A 27297-nucleotide genomic window follows, 5' to 3' on the forward strand; every position below is an offset into this window, starting at 1 on the left:
ACTTGGGCATGGAATATCCTGGCACCAAAAAAGCCAGGATTACTATGGTATAAATCCACATCAGGTTAAGTCCTGGAACTGGCCCAAGTATCTGTAGCTTATCTACTGATGCATAGTATCTGACACTCCTTTACCTAAGTGCTTAGTGAAGAGTGTTCATCTTAGTGACTCATACAAAGAACAACAGGTTAGAAATTGAATGTAGGGCCAGGCTGGGAGTCACAGGGGAACAGTGTGATGAGGAAATTCTTCCTTAGGGCCACAGGTAGGATACAAAGATACAATTTGTATTCATGACCTAAAGTCCTGTGTGGGCTTTCTTCTTGCTTAATCTCTAGGTTAGTAATTCCCAAACCTACATACATAGTTCTCCTTGATCACCAAACTTCTTTATCCATCTGCATGCTGGATGCTTCCACTTGATAGTCCCATAAATACTCAAAATCCAGCTAGTCTAACCAATGACCTTCCTCCTGAAATATCATCCTCCTCAGGTCTTCCCATCAGGAAACAGTACTACAATCTGCCTAGCTGCTTATATCACTTGCCCAGGGCATTATTTTTCAGTCATCCCTCTCTGTTGTGCTGTACATGTTATCGAACTTCTATCTTCAAAATATTTCCCCTAAACATCCATTTTTGTCCAAGACAGCAATTCAAACTGTTAGCTAAAACATTCCTTATCTTGATGGTTCCTTATCTTGATGTGTACATACAACAAGTTCAATAGAACACTCTGTGGATATTATTGAATGCTCCTAGTACTCTCTGCTCTCTTGTTCATTCATCCCTGGAAGAGTCAAGTGACTTTTCTGGTAGGTGAACTTAGGAAAATAAATTGGACATACTCAGCTTAATTCTCTTTCCCTTCACAGAAGTTGGCTTTCTCTACTGCTCCTCCCAAGAAGCCCCTTCTAAATCACATGGGCCTAAACTAGTCCCATGCTACTAAGATTGGGTACAGGAGTGTAATTCTGGGGATAGGCTGGAAGGTCCATTTGACTCTCACACTAACCTAGACCTTCCAACTTTGCCTTCACCAGTAACAACATTACAAGATAAGATTCACATAGAAAGATGCACAAAGTAGAAAGACTTAAGTGTATATAGACTGAAGGCATCTCACATAATGGATTAAGACCTACACAAAGAGAGGAACCTGCTATATTCATAGATTAGAAGAAGACTCCATGCAATCCCAATAAAAATATCAAGAGGTATTTTGGGGATTTAGTGGGGGTATATTGACAAGTTAATTCTAAAATTTAAATGAAAGTAGAAGGAACCAAGATTAAGCTATGTAATCTTGAAAAAAGAACAAAGATCAAGTCATTGAAGAATGAATGCAAGCATGAACAGACCTTAGATCAGAACAGGAAATCCAGGGACAGATCCGCATGTACACAGCCAACTTAGGACAAAGTTGTGGGGCTGTGCAGCACAAAAAGGGTGATCTTTTCAGGAAACACTGCTAAGTCAACTGATTATTCATTCAGGAATATGAGTAAAAATAGCCTTCTGATATCCTGCTGTCTGACTCATCTTACTCATTTTTTAGTGTCTACATTGGGAGTGAGGACCTATTTAACAGGAAACATTTCTCTGACCTGTCTGCTTTCTCTAAACCACCCATCTGATCATATCACCTTCTTGCTTCAAATCTTTTCCCAGTTTCCACTGCCCTCAATATCAAATCCAAACTCCTTAAAAGTCTTACAGGGCTCTTCAGAATCTGGGCCCCACTTCTTTTCCCAGTCTCATCTTCTACTTCCTGCTGAGGTCTATCCACGCCATCTGTGTTACATCTTTCCCACTTGGAGGCCTCTACATACGCTGCCTATCCCACCTTGATAACACAGTTCTCCTTTGCTGGATAAATGCCTACTGGACCAGGGATTCTCAGTCTAAACATCACTTCCTATAGGAAGTGAATCCCTAACAACTCACCACTTCCTGCCATGCCCAAGGGCTCCTACGGCATCACACTGTGTTATTAGACTGAGCACATCATTTCTCATACTGCATTGTTTTGCTTGTTTGCTTTTCTGTAGCTCCCTGAGGGCAGCGATATGGTATCTTTTATTGCTATATTCTCAGAGCTAAGCATATAGTGAGCACTCAACAAACACTGGTGGAAATGAATCATATTTGCAATTTATAAAGCATTTTAGCTATATGTATTGTAAAAATCTCATGAGGTAGAACAGGTCACAAAGAAAACTCTCATTTTCCAGATGGCCCATATGAGGCCCGCTTTATCAAAGTCAATCAGCTAGGGCAATGATACCATGCCTCTCCAATCTGCTATTTAACTCAATTCATCAGCTACACAGTATTTCCATTATTTTGAATAGCACATAATTACATATGAGCTTAGTTTAAATGGTACTTCTTTATCTCCAGGGTTTTTACTTCTTTTATCAAAGGAAATTTCTAACACATATAAAAATAGAGTGTAACCAACTCCCATGAATGTGCTGTCCAGTTTCAACAGCTATCAACTCATGATCACTCTTGTCTCCTCTATGCCACACACACATTTCCATCTTTCAGACTGCTGGAAGCAAATTCCAGACATTATATCATTTTATCTGTAAATATTTCAGTTAAATGGTACATTATACAAATAATTCACAAGCATATCCATTTGGTCATATTAAAAAGACTCATAAACAGAATCCTTCCTTATGGCTTTGTAAGAAAAGCAAGACTATCTATACTCACTATTTCTGTATTCACAGTTTGCAGAGGGATGTTATACAATACCTCTACTGGTATATAATCTAATCATCAACTCTGGATGATAGGAATTGAATCAGAGGTAAGGTAAACAAAAAATTATCTACTGAGCCAGAAAAGTAGATCTCAATTTTCACAAAGTTGAATGGAAAGCATATAATTTAGTGGTTTATAGCCATCACATTCCCTCCTCCCCTATCTGGATTATCAAACTAGACCTGTGAGAAGGCCAACTGCTCCATCCTAAGCAAGAGACATGCTTGGGCCTCACCTACCAAATGCTGTCACATGAGATTCACTGTATGCTTCTGCAAAAATCAAAACAGCAAGCTCCACTCTCAAAGGAAATCTTCTTTCTTAAACATAAATCTTGGACATAAAAACATCTCAAATGTGATGAGGACCAGGCTGTTCAGTAATAAAACAATATCATGCTTATCAGCTCTCGTGCCAGGTTGTACAATAATCTAATGGACCCATAAATCTACACAACTATCCATGGCACCAACAAGAGGGGGCGGAGATAGTTTCAAATCTTTTTAGATGTCATAAAAATTATCTGCAGCCAGTAAAACAGGCTGGGAAGTTTATATTTTCACCAGAGGCTTCACACTGAGAAGTGGGTTAAGAAAACTTCTGGCACGTGGTTTCGTTCCATAAACAAATCAGGAATCATGTGCATGCAAATATAGAAAATATATATATACACACACATACTTACACAACTGATGAGGTTAATGTTTCATGTCACCTACAAATCTATTTCACAAGAATATAGTTAACCATACAAATGCTATATTTTCAACCATACTACTATTCTCTTACTCTATCTAGTCCCCTCATTCTATAGATGTCTATCTCTAAAGTGTTATATTAATACAATTTGGGAGGGTAGTACTGGGCTTGAACTCCAGGCCTTGTGTTCTCACTCAGCTTTTCTGCTCAAAATTGGTGCTCTACCATTTGAGGCATGCCTCTACTTCTGCCTTATTTTTCCTGGTTAACTGGGGACAAGTAATCCTGAGACTTTTGTTTGCTTGGGCTGGGTTTGAAATGAGATTCTCAGAGCTGTTTCCTGAGTAGCTAGCTATATGTCACTGGCAACTGGCATTAATACAGTATTTTAAAATATTAGTCATTCTCCAAATACTTATTGAATACCTACTATGTATCACTCACTGTTCCAAGTATATGATGCACGCCAATGAGAAAGAAGAAGCTCTTTTAGGGAAGAGCAAAGGTGATAAGAAGCAATTGGGTCATACTTAGGAGGCCGAGCTAATGGAGTTTTCTGATGACCAATCAGGACAACCTCAGAGGTTTTTGTCCTGAGAATCAAGATGGTGGTGGCACTGCCTTTAACAGAGGTAGGAAAAGATGCAATTGGAGGAGGAAGAGTTTAGGTTTGGATCAACTGATGTTGTTCCTTCTCAACACGGAGACTTGATCCTTAGTAAATCCTTAGAGGAATCTGAATGTGATTGTGTGTGATAGAAGTGAAGCTATCACACAAGCTGGGATATTAACTATAGTTCGCAGATCCTAAGAAACAACATAGATTGCTTACTGAAAGGAACAATGCTGGTGCAGAGAAGCTTTGACAGAGTTAGAAGGAAATGGTCTAGGGCTGGGAAGGTGGCTCAGTGGTAGAGGGCTTTCCTTGCATGCCTGAGGCCCTGGGTTCGATTCCTCAGCACCACATAAGCAAAAAGAAAAAAGCCAGAAGTGGCGCTGTGGCTCAAGTGGTAGGGACAGCGCCCAGGCCCAGAGTTCAGGCCCCACGACTGGACCTCCCCCCCAAAAAAGGAAACAGTCTACAACTTTTATGTATCTTCCTTTTCTGTCTTATTCATCTCTAAGAGTGTTAAGTATCCAAAAATTTCCCCCTTCAGAATCAGTTTCTAATGCGTGATGGTTCTTGGGCCAGGTTTCTGGGGGCAGAGTGGCTAGTGGAGATTCTGAAGCTGCAGAAGATGAGACAACTGTTCTAATTTTCAACTTACTGAAAAATGAAGAACACTGAAAAAGCCTCTGATAAACCTAAATTAGAGACGGTACCATACCCCATCCCCCAAACCTGCTGGCACAAATGTCAAAGCAAACATTTCAGCACTAAATCAAATTAACAAACATTCCTGAAGCACAGCATGAGTGTAGTTTATTATAATTTGGAAAATTCCACAGTATTTATCAACTTCTAAGCAAGGCTATGATGCTTAGATATGTACCACAGTAGACGTCATCAGCAGCCACAAGTGTGATGACTCTGGGTGTGTTGCCATAGCAACAACATACTCAGCAGCAACAGAGCTGTTCGTCTCTCCCCAACTCAGATCCACAGGCAGAAGAAAACAGCCTGCTTCCTGATGGGAACAACCCAGGGAGTCAGAAAGTAGCCTGATTCCAATCATTCACACACACACACACACACACACACACACATACGAGACTTCCTTTCAACAGTCTGAAATTGTCTCCATCCAACTCCCAAGAGAAAAACGGCACAACTGCCTTACTCTAATGCAGGTTGTAGTCAACAAAACCAAGCACAAAGCATTAGAGAAATGTCTAAGGAAAGGAAAGAGATTGTTGGGTATTTGGCTCATATGTTGACCTGGGTCTTGGTGTTGAGGATTTTTTTTTCTTGGAAGGAGATGAAGAAGTGCTGGGTCATTTGAAAAGTCATCCTGAGAACTATTCTCTAGAGAGATACTATGATTTCAATCTTGACTCTTGAACATGCTCCAAAAGGCCCATATGTTAACAGCCTTGGTCTCTAGGGTGGAGCTATTGGAGGGTGGTGAAACCATTGAAAGGTGAAGTCTTCTGGAATATCTTTTAGGTCACTGAGACGTATTGTCCCTGAAGGAGATTATGAGTCCACTGCTTCCTCCCCCTCCACCCCGCCGTGTGTGTGTGTGTGTGTGTGTGTGTGTGTGTGTGTGTGTGTGTGTCTTTCCCTCCCTGCTCCCTCTCTCTCTCTCTGCTCTCTGGCTGATGCAGTGAAAGTTCTGCCTCATCATGCAATCCCATTATGACATGCTGTCATACCACAAGTATAAAGCTGTGGGGCCAACCAATCATAAACTAGATCTCCAAAACTGTAAGTCAAAATAGGCCTTTCCTTTTATAAGTTAAATGTTTCATGTATTTTGCTATAGCAATGGAAAGGTGACTAACATAGGAGATAGACAAGAAAGGAAGCGGCACACTAGAAAAGAAGCCATTCCTGCACAGGAAAGATGGTTAGTGGGGAGGAATGGCAAATAGCTAGTACATGAGGACACCACAAGCCCCAAAAAAAGCTACTAGAAATGTCTGATGTCAAATCCCACAATGCACTTTTGAATATTCCAAATTATGTAGAAATAAAACAGAAAGTGTGAAACATACCTTTTCCATTGGCAGAAAGTCATTTTCTACTTCAATTGATCTTGGTCTCAGTTTGATGGGCTTGTCTTTAAAAATATCTCCAAAGCCCACTCCCTTAACTTTCTTGGGCTGGATGGCTGCAGTTGCCATGGACCCATTGGCACCTTCGGACTTGGTACTGCTCGAATCACCTCCATCACTCTCGGAGCCAGTAGTTTCCCTTAAGCCTGTTAAAAGGGGAGGTGGGGAGAAAAAGAGCTCAGAATCAGCCATAGCCCTGAAGAAGAACATTACAGTCAGCCAGGGGCCACCTCTAACCCAGGAGAGGATAACTTATATAGGAAGGTTTACATTCATTGTATTGAGTGTGTTGAGTTTGGCTGGCTCTATGTCTTGTTTGATCTTCCTACCCTTCAGACTTCCATTGTAAGCAATGAATCAAAAATAACGTTTTAGTAATTTCAAGCAGACCTCTCTGAATATGTGACATTTCACCCCCTTTTCAGCTGGAACCTGGTCCTGATCCAAATTTATTTGGCAGTGGCTGGTGTGATATCACCCTCCCCGCCCCTTCTTACCCCACACCATCAGTACCACATACTATACCTCCAATCTCTCTCTGACTCATGTCAATTAGCAATGAAAGTAACATTTTCTAAAGGGAAACTGTAAAGCTAAAAGTGATTTAAACAAATTAGCAATTAAAGAAATCACACAAAATTACGACTGCCAAAGAATTAAATCTCTTTGGATGGCTTCACATGGAATAAATACATGCAGGCGTGTTTCTCTAGGAAAGCATTAAACCAATCTTGACATTAAGATGGTTTCACTAGCAAGATGATGAAGTCGGCCAAAGAGGGACAGAAATCCCCCTCCTTGAGGCCTGAATTCCCCATATCCATAGTTCTTCCCTCCTTTACACCATTGTTTTTTTGCAAAGCGAATCTCTTTCCAAAGAAAACACTGTGGGTAAGACACTTCCTTTGATCTCTTGCTACATGTTAGGAAGCATAAAACAGTTATTGGTAGGACAATACAGACACTTACCTCCCCAGATTCTTTTTCCCCAGGATCTGCCCATAATCATGTTCCTAAAAGTAGGAGCCTATTTGTGCACAGTTAATTTCTGGGTATCCATTCTTCCCTTGATGATCAGTATATCAATTATACCATCAAAGGGCAAGATTCATAGGATATTATATGAAATACTAAGTTCTGTCTTTAAACTATCTCTCAAAACCTCTACATGTGTAGGATAGCTCCTGACCATTTACTACATATCTACTGATCATAAAAATGCTCTTGGGATTAAGTAAGCCATCAAATTTTGATCTCTATTATTTAGTTGTTCATTATCTTCCTACAGGTCAGATGGCCTCCTGGTCTGCAAGAATAATATGCCAAATAATTGCTCACATAAAATATCATAAAATGCTGAAGTCATTCAAATGAGGAAGTCTCAGTGCAGGAAGAAACTTAAATGGAAACAGATAAAATATAGAAAGGTCATTATGAATTGCTACCAATTTCAAAATCAAATCCTTAAAACAACGGTTGCCTTTTGTTGCTGCTGCTGTTTTCCATTAAATGGTATTTCTAAGCCAAAAGAGTAGGGGAGGAGGAAGATCCCTGGTGCACATTTTAATTAATTTAAACACAAACATTTGTGAGCAACAAGAGAGGACAGAACAATGAGAAGCAGCCTATAACAAGGGGGTCGGCTGTAATTCACGGGACTGAATTTGAGTGTGCAAACATGAAAAAACCCATGCATTAGCTATCCATGCATGTGTTTATCTGCTCATTGTTTTTGGAACTATCCCTACTGGGGATTATAATTTTGGAGTCTAAATATTGTGTCATTTCTCCTTTAACATGTTCTCATTTTGCCGTATGGATTCTTTCTGTGTGATAAATGGCTTGTATATTCTTTGCAGGTTTGGAAAGAACCATTTAAGGATAAAATAAATGGTTAGTGGGAAGAAACGATCATCTCCCTCCTTCCTCCATCCCTCCTCCCGCCAACACCATGAAGCAGCAAGGCCAATGGACCGGAGCAAGTCTGCTTTAATTCTTCGGAGAAAGGAATTCGAAGAGTTCTTTCCATTAGCTAGAACCATAATATTGTTACCACTGCCATCCTATTTTCACCAAGCTTCCAGTTTTAGGGATTTGCTGCCTTCTGGCTTAACAACTTCATGTTAATACCTGTGAGAAATACTTTGTATTAACACAGGAAGAGGTCATACGGTTATTTAACCACACAAGCATTGTCTGGGAAGGAAACACACGGCAGATTTTTTCTTCCAGAAATTCTGGCAACCCGTTTCTGTCATTTTTTTGAGTACATAAATTAAAAGATCTACATTGATGAAGTAAGTCAAAAATCTAGTTTCTTCCCTTCGTTAGGAAAGAAAGGTAACTTCATTTTTATGTCTGTTTGGTGCTGTGTCTTTTAGCAACTGATACCTAAAATACATATTATCCCACAAAACGTTCTCATGTCATTTTCAGAATGACAGATGACATTCTTGGGCAGTGAAACCCAGAGCGTGAACTGCAGACTGGGGACAGTTCACGAAGATCTCATTACTGGTACACAATGAGTTAAGTACAATAAGTGTGCATATGCTCTTCCTTCAAGGTAAGAAAAGAACAGAGCCTCCTCAAATTTGCTTGTGACAGTCCTATAACTGTCCACGTCTATGGATTTACCCTACTCTTCCAGCACTGAACAGAGTCGTTCTTTGTTTTCAATTTCACATACACATGCAGTGTTTACTATGTAGCAGGAACCATTTGAAAGACATCATGAGATTATTAATTCATTCATTTCATTCATCTCTTTACCATCAACTTTTGGCAGCCTTATTCCACAACACACAAGGCTACACATTGGTCTTGCCAAAAGAAGTCTGCCGTGTGGTGATTAGCTGAATGAGCAAAGCAAAACACCATTTCTGGCATGGATTTTCATGCCAAATCTTCTTTCTCTGAACCACGCAATGAAGAATGACCCACTCAGAAAGAGCGCTACGAGAGGCTGATATCTTTGCTGGAAGCCAACTTCTACTACTCCAGAAGCCCAAGGATATTAGTACACAAACATGTGCCACAGCAATGCTACTGCTCTCTTCTCTGCACACACAGTTCATGCATGCATGTCACATACATGAACGAGGCAAAAAGCAAACAAGAAAGCATCAAGGGCTATTGGTGAGAATGCTCTTGTAGCATACACCAAGGAAATGACACTTATCGCAGGCAAATAAGTCCATATCCTTGGATCAGAAATTCACACAAACACTTAGCATAAGCATGAGCAGCTCAGAAAAGGGCACCTGCATCAAAAACACAAGTACCCAGATTTTAGTTTACAAATTGTCTCCTGCTGTTAAGGTCACTCACTGTAATAGCGTCTGTGGCCCTCCGTCTTTCCCGGTGCAGCTCGGTACAGAATTGTCCCTTCAAAGGTAGTCTTTCCTGACAGTGAATGAGAGAAGAGAAGGGGAGAGAAAAAAAACAAGAGAGAGGGCAGGGGGGAGCAAATGATGGCAAAAGAAGGAAGAGGAAGAGTTTTTAACTGAACTTGCTGTAAGAACTTCATCAGCAAAATTCATTCAGAGACCATTCGAGGCAGACTTCAAGAATGTTCTAGAATGAGCCCAAAGTCCCCATGCTACCACAATGACACCGAACAGTCAGAATCAGGCCTTGCCTCTACCAAGGAATGACATACAGGTTAGGCCCAGGTAAAAACTGGAAGCCATTTTAACACCTCAACTTAGGAATAGGAAAACCTCAATTAATCAGAGGGAATCTGATTCATGGGATTCCTTCATGAACTCCAGTATGCAGCAACATCTTCTCTTTGGAGACCATGACCTAAGCATAAAGTTGAGCTGGGCTCATTATTCTTTATCTTCTAATAACTCTACAGCCACACCTGGTCAAAGTTGATATTCAAACTCTAATATTCTAAATAAGATACAGAATTCTCCTTAAGAGATGTCAGGTTGGACGTGTAGCTCAGTGGTAGAGCACTTGTCTAGCACGTGCAAGGCTCTGGATTTGATACGGAACCACAAAAACAAATATGGAAACAAATAAGTTAAAGATGTGTCTGTATCTTTAAACAAAGCTATAGATTAATACTAGACAGGAAGTTTCACCAATACAGCTTAAAACCAATAGTGGCATCCACATAAATGGAAGGGAGGGCAGGTTATGCATAACACGAAGGACACAAAAAATTCTATTACTTGAAATAGCTTAATTGAGGTTTTGCCATATCAGTCATGAGACTGTACTCAAGCATGAGGACAAGGGACTCACCCAGCTTCAAGTGTCATTTTATTTGTTACTCACAAGTTTATCAACATTGTTAAGATTGAACAAGGCTAAGGCCCAAATATCCTAAAACCATGAGTACACAGAATATACATACATATTATCCCACCCACCAACACACACACACACACACACACACACATGAGAGTAGAGGCCTACAGAGAGTAGCACTAGCAGGTAAAATGATTTTCTAAAGGCAAATGTGATTAATAAATACATTACTCTAAGAAATAAGTTTTATCACAGCTTATAAATACTCGAACTGACAGCCAATCATATACCTTCATAATAGGTGTGAGTCTATATTTACAAGGCAGCAGACTACAGCTGAGAAGGGAGAGAGCCATGTGTCTCATTTCCCAGAAACCCTCCATATAAAAATGGAGAACCATCAACACTTGCAGCTTTTGAGGACGTTGATGACAAAAACAGCAAGTTAGCAGTGACTAGTTTATTTTGGTCAACTCTTAACTTTGATGATTAACATTACTCCTAAAAAATATCTGTTTGTGAGCCAGGCCCTACAAGACTAAATGACAGCAATCTTTTCAGTGACAGGAAAAAAAGTGTAAGGAAAAATCAGTATTTTGATAATTACTAGTTCTTCTCAGTATAACAGAACTTCCATTTGTCCTCAAGAAAATCATAGAATCACTGAGACAGACAGGCCATGGTCCTGATGTCTCTGAATGGTAGCAGCAAGGCAATCTGAGATGTAATCTTGGCTAGGCTGGGTGAAGACACAGCATTCTGACATGAAGGGGAACAGGCAACCAGAGTGATCATGAATGTGTGTGTGGTTTACCTAATTGGTGGAAATATTGCCTGTCACTATTAAATATTAGGCAGCAAACACTGTAAGACAGGTAACACCTGACTTCACCTAAAACTCTATTTCATAATTTTCTAATTGTTCTTCATTGCCAATGGAACATTGATGAAACATAAAACAAATATCAGATATTAAAAATAAAAGTCAGTGATGCCACAGGATGGACTCCCCAGCCTAGCTTTTGTTTTTAAAGGTTTTTATGTTTTAAAGGTATTTATATTTCATATTTGGTTTTTATAGTTGATAAGACAGTATTTTTTATGATTTGATAGAAAACAATATAATGGGAGTGGTTTGCCATTTATATGTCTTTTAAAAGCTTTCTCTATTTTTGTTTTAGTTTGAGATGTCACTAAAATAAGGAATCGGGAAAATGAGAAGTTCAATTAAATCTAAAAATCCAAGGTTATAGAAAAAATGCAAATTTTATTCTTCCAAAGACTGTGAGAAATAACAGAAAATGTTCCTATGTCTATGCAACAAAAACAGAAATAACCTTAGTGTTACAATTATTACTTTAAATTAAGTATTATGAAAATATGTTGAAAATGCAATATACATCTGTGTGTACACACATGTGCCTGTGTGTGTGTATGTGTGTGGTTGATGGTGGTACTAGAGACTAAAAACAGGGGTCCTGCCCTAGTTGCTAATCCCTGGGTGGCTAGGTCTGAGTGACAAGTGCCAATGGCTGTTAACATTCAAAAGAAAGACAGTCAGGTAATATGAACCTTCAGGTATAGCACTTATCATCACCTAAGAAAGTTGGCAATTGATAAATATATATTTTAATATAATTTTATTATTATTTTTATGTGGTACTGAGGATTTGAACCCAGGGCCTTATGCATGCAAGGTAAGCACTCTACCATTAAGTCACATTCCCAGCCCGATAAATAAGTTTAGTAAATATATAAAACATTCATTTCCTCAAGTCTCAAGGTCTAATTATCAACTTAGAGGAATACAGACTAAATAACACAGCAGAGATGAAATCATCACTAATTGAGCTGTGAGGAAAAAATGGGCAAAGGAGCACAATTTCTTCAGCACACAAAAAAGTGCACAGAATTCTGAAGACGAAATCTATAGATTTAAAGGTACTCAAGAAATATAAACCAACACAATATGTGTACCTTATTTGGATCCAGATTCCCACTAACAAATTGCCTCCCCAAAAAAACAAGTGAACAGTGAACATATGTTAATTATTTTAAGAGACTGCAGTAACTGTGTGTGTTGTGAAAATGGCATTTTAAGAACTCCTTTTATTTGATATTTATTGAAATATTTGCAAATAAATTATATGATACCTGACATTTGCTTTAAGATAATATGGGAGGGGAGTAGGTAGGGCTGTGTATTAACAAACTGCCCATAGGTTGACAACTGCTGAAGGTGGGTAATGGGAACACATGGATTCATTATATTATTATTACTTTTGTATATGTTAGAAATTATCTACATAACACAAAATTTTATAACAAAAATCTTTTTGGAAAACTACTTTTAAGGTTTATGAAGTTCTATGAATGGTAAAGGTGTTTGCAAATCTGAATATGCAACAAAAATATTTCTGCTACAATATAATGAAGGATTTTCTTATCTGAAATAAAATGTTTAAACCAAAACCTCAATCAATACTATAGCTCAAACTCCTTTTGGAAAGTACTGGGGTTTGAACTCCAGAGGCTCGTGCTTACTAGCCAGGCAATCTACTATTGAGACACATTCCCTCTTTTTTGCACTAGTTATTTTTGAGATTGGGTCATACTTCCTGTCCAGGAACATCTGGACTGCAATTAACCTATTTTTTGGCTTCCTGTTGAGATGACAGATGGATACAACTGTGTCCAGCTTCTGCTGAGATGAAGTCTCACCAATTTTCTGCCCTGGCTGGACTAGAAACATGATCCTTCAGATCTCAGCCTCCCGATAGATAGGATTGCAGGCACACACTACTGCACCTAGCTTTGAATGGGTCTCAGGTATACGCCCAGGCTGGCCTCAAACTTCAATCCTTCCAATCTCAGCCTTTCAACAATTTGCTAGGATTACAGGTGCAAGCCACTAGCACCTGCTACTATAATTCCTTTAATAGACAAGATTATGCTGAACAAAGATTATGCTAAACAAAGGTATGGAGGTTGTCCTAACCAACTGCCATATGTAAAAATACATCAGAGTAAGAAAAATCAAGCTCCAGCAATTTTTACCTGTTATTGAAAGATAAAAATGCTCTTTGAGTAATGTTTATCAAGCACTTACTACACACCTACCATGTTTTATACACAGTTATGGCATATGACTCCTCTGTAAGAGTCAATCATTACTATACAAAGTTCAGGAACTTCCTCAAGTGCTTTCTTGAAGAAGAAATGTGAAATATGCAAATGCCAAATGATCATGTGCACTTATAGGGGTAAGGGTATGTGTGTGTTTGTGTGTGTGTTCATGTTTTAAACAAAAAGATGTTTACATTGCACACAATGTTCTCTAATACTCAAATACAGATTTTTATCTATCTTTAGAAGTCATAGTCTAACATCTGGCAGCACTTAAAAGAATATTGATATGATGCCACTGTGACCTCTAAAAATTACAAACATTAGATTTTAACTTATCCCCAGAGTCATATATTAAGTAAGAAATCTCTGAGGAAAAATTAACTGGAATTTACAGAGTACCACGTAGGCTGGTCAAACAACCTACTTAACGAAGTACATTTTAGCTCATAGTAGAAAAAAATCTATATCCCTTTTGTACATTAACTACATTTTGCATCAGCTAATTTCAGGCAAAAATAAATATGCATTTACTATAATTTAAAGGTATCACTGAGGGGAAACACGGTGAGGTATACTTGTGCCCTTCCTATAATTTTATGTTGATTTTTTAAAACTTCCTGTGAATCTGTATTTATTTCAAAACAAAAAAAAAGATTTTTCAAAATGTAAAGCACATCAAAAGTACTAATGCTATTCGCTGGGGATAGTGAATAAACAAATTCACTCTCGAATGAAAGCTGCTGCTTATGCAAATCCCACTAGTTTCCATAATGTCTATAGGTGATCTGATTATATTTGCTTTCACATAATCATATGCTGAAACAGTTCACATATAAATCCTGTCAGAACACTTGAGAAAGGCTATTTTGCTCTTTCAAGAGATTGCTTCCATTTGGAGTAAACTACAGAGACATAAATCTCACATTTACCTTTCCATGAAACCCTTTGTGACCACACCTTCCCCTAGAAAATGTAGGACTAGCATCTCTGTCTTTATAAACCACTCTTCCTCAGATGTCAGCTCCTAAATTTCTAGGAATATATGTATTCCCTTTCTGTCATAGTAAGCTTGCAGACGACAAGGGATTTAAACTTTATCTCGGGATCTTCAGTGCCTCAGAAAGCATTTTAGTAACAAATAGAAGCTTAAGAGATATTGAACAAATGAAGAATCAAAGGAGGAAAGAAGGAAAGAGAGAAAGAAGAGCAGATATATGACTATAGTCAGGTAGATGGAGAGATGGGCCTTCTTTTCCTGAACTATACAAAAGCCCTTCTGTTTTTATCAGAAGCATCCGTCATAAACTAAACATGGCTGCTGAAACCATTGGGCTATCTTAATCCTGAACCTGAAGGCTAATAATTGAATGATGACAGGCAGGTAAAGAGAAGTCAGATGACTGAAAAACCATTCTACTCAGCCTCCCAATCTTCCTGCAGCACTAGCATCACATGCTTTGAGCTGAGAGTCCAAGCAGGGTCAGCTGTCTGTTACTGACCCAGAACAGGTAGGGGACAACATATTTCAACAGCTCTGGAACTACAGGAGGCATTTATTCTTCTCTGACTCTCCAGCTCTGAGAACACATAGCTAAGACAGAAGGTCACCAAGAGGTCAAGGCTCTACCAAAATTTCCCAAATTTCCTTTTCTGTATCAGGAGACTCGTTACAAAGTAATTTCCAAACGTAGACAAGATGCTTCAATGGCCAGAGCATCCATCAGTGAGGAAAACAGCTTCCAAACAGCTGAACACTAACCAGTTATATCCACAGTATCCAATTAGACTATGACCCAACTGTCTATCTGGATTAACAATGAGAACTACCATTTATTGAGGGCCTTTTATGGGTAAGGTGATTTACACCCATTCTTGCTATTGGAACTCAGAATGCATTTCCACATGGAAATAAAGTTATAATGACCCCATTTGGTCCTTCCGCCAAAAAAATCACATTTAATCCACAATGTCCTTGAGGTACAGTACTGTTATTATAGTACCTGATTACCAGGTATGATACTAGTCCAGAGTTCTAATATGGATTGGAGCAAGAGGTGCAATAGCAGCTCCAACTGGCATACTCATTCACTGGAGAACAAACAAGCCTGCAGCCCAAACCAAAGAAGGCAACAGGAGCTCCAAGATACTTCATTTGCTCCCAAAGCACTTCCAGGTCCTTCCAATCATAAACTCTAGGATGGATAGGAATTCAAGGAATGAGGGCTCCAGGCCTTGGCAGTGGAGGGAAGGGGTGCTGCTGAAGCTACTGAACTACCTAACTCACCAGGAGAGCCATTTCTATGCAGGTCAGACTGAGGATGCAGAGTTGTAGAGACAACCAAGCAAAGGAGGTCATCTGAGCACTTCCCTGGAAATGGCTTTACTTCCGAGCCAAGCATTTAAATCATGCTACTCACGAGAGAAAAAAGACACCAAGCCAACATAAGAACATCACTCAAGTCAAGCTGTTCCAAGTGGAAACTAATGACATTGAACAATTATTTTGGCAACTGAGCTGTACTTTCCTCCTCTGTCAGGAAGGAGAGTCAGCAACCCCAGGTGCTGCACCACTACAACACAGTGGAGCCTCCGACAACAGTCATGCCTATGACCTTGGCTCGACATGGCACAAGATAAAACAGAGACGCCCACATGGAAAGGTGGGTTAGCCACTGGGAGAACAAAGCTTCCCGGTCCTGACCTTTTGCTCCATGAGCTGGAAAGGGCAGCAGAGAAGCTGGAGGGAGACTTTCGGGCCCTGGAGAAAGAAAGACCTGAAGTTCGATCTCACCATCTCAGAAGGCAACACAAGCTTACCCAAGGTGGGGGCCTGGATTCTCAGTCATCATGTTATATTTCCAAGGGAACTGGCATGCACTTAATTTTGCACACAGCACTTCTTGCCACCAATGCATTTTTTTTGGTTGATACTTTTCTCCAAGATCCTTATGGGACAGTGAGAAATACTATTGCATTGGGTTCATTTAAAAGGTAATTATGAATTCAATAGTAAACAATATTCTAGAAGTGCAGGGCGGCACAGCAACATGGGCCACTCATGAAACATTACTTCCATGGCAAACCATAGGCTAGCAGTAACCTATCCAGAAATGTATAGACTGTATGGCTACAGGTCCCAGCTTTATAAATCTACTAAACTGCAATGGGTCAACACAGCATAACCCAGAAAACATCCAAGAGTGTCTGTCACAGTCTTGCAGCATAGGGCATAGTACAGAAAGGAAGCTGGGGCAGTCCACTGGTTCCCCTTTTCCTGTTTAGTAGGATGGATTTCCTTACTTGACTTGGAAAGCTGCTCATCCTGGGAAATGCCAAGCTCATCCGACTCCCCTGACAGCTCCTTGATGAAGTTGGAAGGAAACATTCCAGTCTTTCCATTGAGAACACCTTCCCACCATCCTTCCTCTACCTGCAGAGAAGCAAAGAGAAGAGTCAGACATTCTTCAATCTGTATGGCATGGAATGGAGCCCACCAATGGACAGAGAGAGGGGACCCAAAGCTGAAAAGTTACCAGGGAACCAGAAAGCAGGCCACATAATCTTGAGATTTCAGACTAAGGAAAGGGAGGTAATCACAAACACCAATGGACAAAACTTAACACTATTTTCACTCACCTCTAACTAAAGCAAAGCCCTTTCCTCTATCTATATAATAAAGATAATTAACACATATCACACATGTTATGTGTGTTATGTTTCTATACCGGTGGCTGTATGGGACATGTCTTTATTCTTCCTGAAGAAAATAACAATCTACCAAAACAGAAAGGTATGAATAGAAAACTAGTGATGCGAGGTAAACAGAGGAGAAAATACCATGACTTAGCACGAAATCAAACTTGTTACACAAAGCAGAGCTCAGTGAGACCCAAGAAACTAAAGGCTTTGAGAAAAGAGAAATCAAAATTAAGATAGGCCTTGAAGGAAGGAGAAACAATAGCTATGATTGGAGAACAGGCATATGAGACATTCCAGAAGGGGATGGGAGCTGATGAAGCCTTTGGAACAGAGACAATCAGAACAGTATGTTTAGAGCATTTGTTAGGGAACTCATGGGATAAACTTGCAGAGTAGTGATCATGTTTGTACAACCACAAAATCTTAAGGGAAAGAATGCAGACAGCAGCTCTATATGCATGATTGTCCCAATGACTATTCAGTGTCAACTTGTACATTCAATAGCATTTACATTGATTGGCATTTCCATGTGTCTATGCCAACCCAAGGGATATATATGTTATTCTCTCAAGGAGCTTTTTTTGTAGAATTCAGATGGTTAGGAAGGTTTGCTATGGGTCTGAATATCAAAAGTTACAGAATTTGTAGCATGGGGTCCTTTGTGCTGGTCCTGAATAAGTAACCTCAGAATCATAAGGCAGGAGAAGAAAACCAAGGGCAGGAACCACAAATGAGCCATCTGTGGTCAAATCCTTGGCTGTGCAGGGCAGCTAGAGCAATCCCATGCCATTCAATTTGATGATGTCTGAAATGTTCCTGTTCCCAGTAATAAGCAGTCTAGCCCCAGATCCTGGAGGGAAGTGCATCTGATGTGTAAGATCAGTGGCTGCCTGCTGGGAAAACAGGGGTATCTTCACCTAGCCACACCCCCAGATGCCTGTATCACTGTCAAAGAACAGTCTGTGAGGCTTACGGGAAAGCAGCAGAGATCTATCATTAGCTACACAACAAATGGAGGGGCAGACAACAAAACCATGGCTCATCACCTGGGGGCACACTTCCCATCAAAGGCACCACAGGCCCAAGGCGTGTTTCTTTGTGAGGTGAGCCCTTCATGGTGCAGGAGAGCCTGGCCCCAAAACCAAAGAGTGCTGTTCTGTGCTATTTCTTCTTACAGCCTGCTGTTTTGGTCTCAAGATTGTGCCTGGAGGTAGGAGAAAAATGATTCTTGCTGATACACTATCTCATTTGAGGGATATTTTAGTTCAACTTCTGACATAAAGGCAAGGACATTCAAAGACCCAACTAATGATATTCCTTTCTTCCTTCATTCATTCCAGGAATAAAGCACAGTACTGCATACTGAATGAAAAAGGAAATAAACAACATGGAGATGATTGGGAGGAGTCCTCCATGGTATCAAGCTCTGATTTGTCCTACAAAGGATATTTTTCCCTTCCTGTGAGAAACCAAGGGCACCAACAGACCAAGACTATACTGTCACCTGTGTGTGTGTGTGTGTGTGTGTGTGTGTGTGTGTATACACATGCTCCTGTGGTGTTAGTGAACAAATCCATGGCCTTGTGCAAGTACCTACCCAACTTTGCCACTATTCTGAATTAGTTCTGCTATACCCAGGCCTGAATGGTTGTCCCAGTGCCACCAATCCCACCAATGTTTAATGAGCATCTATCCTGTACTTCCCCATGACCTCTTGATAATTCACTGGTGAAGAAAACAGATAAAAAAAAGACCCCATCCTGGAAAAGCTTCTGTAGCAAAAAAGGAATTGGCAGAGCTTGTACACCTGCTTAGAAATCAGGTTGATTTATGGTGATGTTTCTGCATTTAAGGAGGAAAAGAAATGTGTCCTCTTTGTAATAAAGTACTAGAGTTTAGAGGCCTCGAAGGACTTACAACTTCTGCCCTCAGGAAAGCAATAAAAAGGGACAGGTGCCACCTTGTCCTACAACCACACAACCCTACACATAAATAGTCTTGTTCTCACCGTGGCTCTAGGATGAGAACAAACCTTACCTGTGTCCCTCTGTGACCAATCTGGCCACCTCTATAATCTGTGCCCCAAGGCAAATCCTGCCTATGGCCAGGACTGGGAGCAGGGTAGCTTCCACATGGTGCTGTTAGAGAAAGGCCAAGTAAAACCACTTATACCGTTTATAGCCTGGCAATTTCCATGCCTTTAGAATCAATAGCATCTAAGTAGGTTCAGGGCCCAAGAAAGTGTGTTTTTTTTAAATCTTAGCCCTGGTGGAAGTTGAGGAGACAACTAGGTAAATTTACCCACCCTACCCAATCGTGCAAACATCATCTACATTTGCTAGGCAGGAAGTAGGATGGTTGGGAATAAAGAAGCGAAACACTTTCCCGTGAGTATCTACCTATTCTGAACAGCTCCTATTTATCATTCTTGAATTTTTTAAACCTGTCAGCTCTACTAAAAATAGAACAGCAGGTTTACCAAGTCTAATGTCTACCTGTGGGTACAAGCAGCCAGAGAAAATTCCACTTAAGGGCTGTGATAGTTTTTTTCACTCAATGACTACTTTGTTCCCCCAAATCCAGTCAGTTGCAAACTGAAAGGGAAGGTTGAAGACTCAAGGGAAAGTGAGAGGTACACAGGCCAATAAAGTTGGCTCCACTTTTTAAATAGTAGTTCTTTTTGCCTGAAAGAAAAAAAAGACATTCCAAACTCTAAGGAAAGAGCTGTATCTTACCATTCTTAAAAATCTTCCTCAAAATCTTCCCAGAAAGAATGAAATGAGAATTTTAATGCTAGTCATTTCTCCTATCTTTGAAAGGTACCTGAAAGTATTTTGAAAAATGTGAAAATACTTGAAAAATACTAAGATCATTTTAAAAATATTTTTTTAAATAGATATACAGTTTACGTAAATGCACAGATCTTAAGAGTACAATCATATTGTTTATACCTATTGTAGCCCATACTTCTGTCAACGGAGCATTTCCATCACCCTGAAAATTCCCCAGTCCATCTTTAAGCAATCACCTTTGGTTCTACCATTTCTAGATTGCCTAATTGTCCTAAGGCATAATTTAACTCGTTTATTGTTAAAAAATTACGAAGTGTTTTGTCAGAAAATATCTTTTTAGCAATGACATTAAGGTAAAATATGTTTCTAAGGGGCCACTTCCTGAAGGCATAAACATCTACATTATTTTCCACTTTGGTTGCTTTAAATAACTCTCCCTGTTGACTTTAGGATATGGAAAGCCGGTTGTGTCAAATATAAACAAGCATTATCTAAGTCCTAAATGTCTAGGCCAATATTTCCTCCCAGTTCCTGTGGAGTTCACCTCTTTCTGGCTGGACCTGAACATTCTTTACATGGGGGCGGGGGTGTCATTTTTATTCCCTCCCCTTTTTCTTCTGAGAACAATCATATTTCATATAAGAAGGGGGCTTCAAAATATAAGTCTATAGAGTAGTTGGAAGGGAAATGATTTAGGAAAACATGTAAGTTCTATTTAAGGCTTAAACAATTCTGCCCAATAAGGCAGAACAACATCCATGATCTTCATCAAAGTAGAGTTTCTAAAGCCAAATATGGTGCTACACATCTATAATCCCAGCACTCAGGAGGCTGAGACAAAGAGAATCTCAAATTGGAATCTAACCTGGACTACATAGCTATACAGCAAGAGTCGATCTCAAAAACAAAGGAATGGAAGAAGGAAGAGGGAGGGAGGAAGGAAGTAGGGAGAGAAGAAAGGGAGAGTTAGTTTGTGGTAGGACTTCTGGAAACATCATTCAGCAGTGTCTTTGAAAAGAGCCATGAGCTATTTACAGGCCCCCAAATTACTAAATGACTCTACTAAGGCTTTGTCATCATTCCAGTTTGAAAAATATAAACAAAGAGGAAATCAAACCAGCAAAATGGCCTTTCTGATGAATCAAAGCCTTAAGCTTTGTCAGGTTATTATTCCCTAGTGAGAAAATCACCCATGGGGACATGTTCACCTCAGAAAACCCCCAGTTCTGAGGGAGGCTTTGAGTGGCATGCCCCTTTGAAAGTTCAGTGTGGGAAGCACTAAGCTTTGTCTTGTTGCATCCTGAAGCACCTGCTTCACAAGTCCACACTTGGCCCAAATGTTCACAAGTTGTCCCTACTCATGAAATAAGGCTGTATTCCATACTAGCCTACCACCTAGCATGATACTGCATGCATCTTCTGACAAATTAATCCAAACACTGATCACCTCTCACATGTCAAGTCACTATTTTATCTACTCTACGAATCACCTTCTTCATCCTCAATGAGAATGCCTACCTTTCAATTCCTTGCTCATTTGTCAATCCTGTTATTTTGACACTCTAGTCACATTATGGGATTTTAATTGTTCTCTTAGGTATCTATGTCTTACCTTCCCTGATTAGACTAAGTCTATCTCAACGCCTACATTCTGTTTAATAAAATCTCTGAATATTCATAAACACAATTTCTTTCAGAATGTAAGCACTGGAATATTTGATGAATTCCACAGCTATGCAAAATCTCATAAATACTTTTAAACTTGCAAATTGGCTACTTGTATATGGTTGCAACCTAGTGTGTTCATGATTCAAATCTAATCACTTTCTCTTCTAAATATGGCTTCCCTTGCTATAATATGAATGTTTTACTATTGCTATACAATGGGAAATCAGAAGTATACAAGCCTAAGTTATTTGGAAAAAAGTTTAAAGAAATTTGAGCTCTTTGGATGATCAAATTCCAATATGGATTTTACAAGGTTCCCTTTTTTGAAAAGGGATAAGAAGAGCTCTCCCGAAGCAAGGCAGAATCTTAATGGGAAAGAATGAAGGCCTGTCTGTATAACCTAACCAATCAGCTTCTTAATGAACTTGCCTTCTCATGAGTAAAAATGAAAGAAGATGAACTATCCATCCACGCAGAGGTTATATTTCTGTGTGAAAGTTTTGAAGCATTCAAGGGTGTTTGTAACACTAATTCAGTGAGGCAAATCTCCTTTTATGGGCATAAGAAAGAGAATGCAGGCATATTTTGAACATGCAAGTTATCATCTTTGCAAACCACAAAGCTAGGTTGGGCTTTAGCTCAGAGGTTGCAATCCTCTCATATACCATATTTTAATCAGTTTGATCATGCATATATGGCCCTGTATGTGTTTTCATATGCTTATATTTTAGATATAACTTCTGTACATCTATATATGTGGACATACACCCTGAAACCCTTTTTACAACTATTTAATGATAATTTTTTAATGATTTAAAAAAGCAAAAATAACAATGGGAACCACAGAGGATACACTATGCATGTACAAAGAGAGAAACTGAAATCAGAAAACCTGTATTTGGGGAAATAGCCTTGCCCTGAATCATGATGTTGTGTGGATAAATAACAAATTATTGTATACTTTGGTATGTTAAGCTGAAAGTGGATATCAAGATGAAGGTATGTCATTTTTTTACATTTCTCTACTTGATTCAATCGCTTCATTTTGTTTTTAAACTAGCAATAAATTTGAAATCTTTCTAAAAGTTGTCTGAGGACAAAAAATACAGGTACACTTTTGTGTATACACCCTTATAGCGAGAGGTCTACCAATTAATCAACAAGAACATACATATATGTATATAAACATGCTTCATTTTTGCATATACAGCATGTTTCATTCTTTTTTTTGGGGGGGGGGTGCGGTCGTGGGGCTTGAACTCTGGGCCTGGGCACTGTCCCTCAGCTCTTCAGCTCAAGGCTAGCACTCTACCACTTGAGCCACAGCGCCACTTCCGGCTCTTCTTTTTCTGCTTATGTGGTGCTGAGGAATTGAACCCAAAGCCTCATGCATGCAAGGCAAGCGCTCCACCACTGAGCCACCTTCCCAGCCCTGCATGTTTCATTCTTATCGATTAATACATTGACCTGATTGAATTGAACACTTCTACTGTGTTCTTATCTTGATATTGTGATGATTCCCCCCAAAAGAAAGAATATAAAATGTGAAATTGTTAGGACCAGGTAAAAATTAAGCAGATAGGGCATTGATTAGACCAAGGAAGAAGGAAATTTAACTGGCACAAACAAATCCCAGGTAACCAGAGAAACATAGGTACAGACCCTGAGAATAGAACAAGGCTGCGTTCTAATAGTTACTGAAACTTGACCATTTGTAGGGCCAAATGTTTAAGGATAAAGGGTTGAATAAAGTAGAGAATTAAGCACCAAGGATGGCTGAGCTAGGCAACTGCATTTCTAAGGATGACTTATCTCACCACTGGGCCATTTGGAGATCTAATCAATGCTTTCTGCTATTTGGGGAGGTAATGTTTTCCTAAGGCTGAAGCGGAGCCCTCCTAGCTCATAACCATTGAGCCAGGTATCTGGACTTCAAAGGAAGGCTTGCCCTACCTCCAGGCCTTGGAGCTCGGTGCACAGGCCCCATCTCCTGCCTAGGCACCAGGATGTCTTCAGGGAATTGTTTGGTCTCAGCCACCATACTTTGCTTTGATGCCATTTGTAATAACCAACTGCTAGTTTTGCTTTTGTAACTGTCTTCCTGACCACCTGTGAGTGGCACCTCCCCCCCCCCCCATGTATCTTGCCTTTAAATATGCGGAGCTATTTGATTTCAGGGCTGGCCTTCACTATCTCAATAGTGGAGGTCAGACGCCATGGCTATTAAAGGACTCCTAGCTCTATTGACTGAGTGTTGGTGACTCCTTTTGCTGATCGTGAGTTGGAGGTCCCGCTAGTCCAGGGAAGCTGGGATATTTCAGATATGTCCCTGTATTGTTAAAGGCTTTTGCTTAATTGAGGTTTCTGCTTATTTTGCTTTTAGTTCTTCAACAGAATTTAAAAAGAGCTACCTATTAGCACAAATACAATACTTATTCCAGAGAAAGCACAGTCTTTTATACAGCAACAATGGCCCAATACCTGCAACATTGCAAGTACACAGGAACAAAAGGAAATTCTTTCTTATTGTTTTAAAGGCAACCTTACATTTTATGCAAGTATCAACTCTCTATGGATGTATGCCCTTTTTCCTATTGAGGCAAATCCAGGATGCAGTTTACCACTCAACTGGAACTGAGTGGAAAGGAACCTTGAATTGCAGGTGGAGCTGAAGCCCTATCCTCCTCCTCCCATAGTCTGAGTATGCTCATAGCTCTACAAAGACTTCTCCTTGAGTAACCCATACCCAGTCTCCCTATGGCCAATAGGTGGGCAAAATCACATTAATCATTTTTCTTGGCTTTATTTGTATTCTTCTTTTTTGGGGGGGGGGTCCGGTCGTGGGGCCTGAACTCTGGACCTGGGCGCTATCCCTCGGCTCTTCAGCTCAAGGCCAGCGCTCTACCACTTGAGTCACAGCGCCACTTCTGGCTTTTTTCTTTTGGCTTATGTGGTACTGAGGAATCGAACCCAGGGACTCATGCATGCAAGGCAAGCGCTCTACCACTGAGCCACCTTCCCAGCCCCTTTATTTGTATTCTTAAAGCAGCATGAAAACAGTAAAGGATCTACTTTCAACTCTTGTTCCCTTTCAGTTTTTGTTATGTGGACATAGCTATATTTTACATGATTATATCCTAGCATATGTAATTGTGTTCTGATATGTTCGTTTATTTTACAAAAAAATCCTGTTCTAATATTTCCATTTATTCATTTATTTATTTGGTAAGTATTTATTAAAGTCCTCACTAGATTTCAGGCACTATACCAGGTACCATAAATAAAAAGATAGACAAAAACCAGGCCCCTACCATTAAAAAGCTCTCAGCTTACTAGACTATAACTGATAATTGTAATGCAAAGCATTATAACAAATATATTTTTAAATGCCTATGTGTACCACCTTAATGCTTTTACTGTTTGCTGGGCTTGATGAAACAACTTAATAGTCACAATTATTTTTCATTATCACAAGCACTGCTGCAATTAACACATTTTCCATGTATTAAAAAAAAATTGTTAACCATTTTCTTCTTTTTTTTTTTTTTTGTCGGTCGTGAGGACTAAACTGTGGGCCTGGGCACTGTCCCTCAGCTATTCAGTTCAAGGCTAGCACTCTACCACTTGAGCCACAGCACCACTTCTGGCTTTTTCTGCTTTTGTGTTGCTGAGGAATCGAACCCAGGGTCTCATGCATGCAAGGCAAGCACTCTACCACTGAGCCACCTTCCAAGTCCCTGTTAACCATTTTCTACAGATAAATTCTTAGGAATAAGATCGAGTCAGATTGTTACATGGATTTTTATAGCTTTTTGACATACCTTGCTAAATACCTTCCTCTAAGGATCATACAGATATATAAATTCATTAGTTAATGTCACCAATGGTCTTACCATTAAATACTTTCTTAGATTTTGATAAGTAGAAGTTTATTACTATCTTAATTTGGACTTTTTAAATGAGTAACAGAATGGAACATTTCCACATGATTAAGACAGTCCTCCCCCTCCCCCCTTGGGAATGTGTGTTTATGGCCAATTTATCTATTATTTACCATTATTATGGGAGCTTCTGGTCACTGTAGATACCCAGAGTTTTATCATTAAAGCAAAAAGAGAAAGCTGGTAACACTAGGTTGTAATTTCTGAGGTACTTAAGTGTGCCATGTTAGAAAGAAAATAGTTTCAAATAGTCCCACATCTGACCACACATGATAAGAAGTCATTCCTCTGCTGGAGCCCATTTCCTTCGTTTCTAGAGTTTCTAACATCCGATGTCAAGGCCAGTGGGTGGGCCTGTGCATCTGCAGCAGGGGCTCCTCAGGGCTGGGTGCACAGATATGTCTGATGGCCACATGAGGCACTAATGCTGCCCGTCCACTTGCTTACCTCTCCTACCACCTCTATGATGTCCCCGACTTTCAGCTCAAGCTCATCATCATTCTGGGGCAGGTAGCTGAATGCCACCTGGCATCGGCGCCTCCGTCGTTCACCTGGATGGGAAAAGTAAAATGTTTAGCTACAGCTCTTCCAAACTAAGGTTTTAAAGAGAGGCTTTTCCTAGGCATGCAGGCAAATTAAGCTGTCTTGTCTCAAATATGCTCTCTGGGACATGGCTAGAGGCATGGCAGCCCTGGTCTCTTACAGAAGGCATTAGAAAGCAGAGCAATGCTTCTTGGTCTTTCAAAAGCTGCTGGGTCAGAAAGGCATGGATATGAGAAACCGATCCATTGGTGCAGAAGGCAAAAACCCCCACCCTTCAAGCACTGGAGCACATTGTTGCCTTAAATGGTTTTTCCATGGATAGGGTGTTATATTTGCTGCTGTTGATTTTTAATGCAAGCTGATGTGATGTGGTAGAGAAACAAGAATGGTCTGCTTCAAATGCTAGCAAGCAGAAGGCTTTTCCCCCTAAATGTGCAAAAGAAAAGATAAAGTATCCTGGCCTTTTTCTCACTAATCATCATCCTTTCAACATGCTAGAACTCAGGCCTGATAAGTAAAAGCCGATTTGATTTTAGCTTGTTCTTGGTACCATTTCACACACTCCACAGGGTTCAACAAATCCACTTCTGTCCTCTTCCCTGGGGTTCAGGGGATCTATTAACAAGATTCCTGGCTGTTTATAACAGACTCAACCAGGCAAATCTAAACAAAAGCCAGGGCCACGCATTTCACTTGACCGAAGTACATTCTAAGATAGTTACCCCATCTCACTCACCCAAAATGGTCTACCTGTGAGTGTATCTGACATCACTGTCCAGCACAGACATCACTGTCCAGTACATGGGCATTGTGGGAGAAAGAACATGCATGTGGAATATGCACAACGGAGAGACAGACAGACACACAGACATGCGGCAGTGGTGGCTGAGGCCAGGGAGAGGTGGACAGATGCCACGTAGTGTGACGGACATTGCTCAGAAGGTAGTTCATCACCACTGACCTCCTCCACGCTGCCACATGGCCTAAAAAACCAAAAGGATCAACAACTTCAAAGAAACACATTTAGAAACGCTGAAAGTATTTTGGGGTACTGCCTTCAGGGATTTCTT

General features: G+C 40.0%; 1 protein-coding gene across 5 annotated transcripts in view; it reads right to left on the reverse strand.

Annotated features, from left to right (window-relative positions):
- Sh3kbp1 (SH3-domain kinase binding protein 1) overlaps positions 1-27297 on the reverse strand; it is a 337484-nt gene that overhangs the window by 136700 nt on the left and 173487 nt on the right. For 4 of the 5 annotated variants that reach the window (XM_013026512.1, XM_013026514.1, XM_013026511.1 and 1 more), the window contains 3 exons: positions 26132-26235; positions 16885-17014; positions 6133-6338 (listed from right to left, as the gene is read on the reverse strand). In XM_013026512.1, the coding sequence (XP_012881966.1) occupies positions 6133-6338; positions 16885-17014; positions 26132-26235 (440 nt within the window). Of the gene's footprint in view, positions 1-6132; positions 6339-9522; positions 9598-16285; positions 16343-16884; positions 17015-26131; positions 26236-27297 lie in introns of all 5 variants that reach the window. The other variant, XM_013026516.1, reaches the window with a different exon arrangement.

This window comes from Dipodomys ordii, unplaced genomic scaffold (genome assembly GCF_000151885.1).
Source record: "Dipodomys ordii isolate 6190 unplaced genomic scaffold, Dord_2.0 Scaffold94, whole genome shotgun sequence".
NCBI classification, from domain to species: domain Eukaryota; kingdom Metazoa; phylum Chordata; class Mammalia; order Rodentia; family Heteromyidae; genus Dipodomys; species Dipodomys ordii.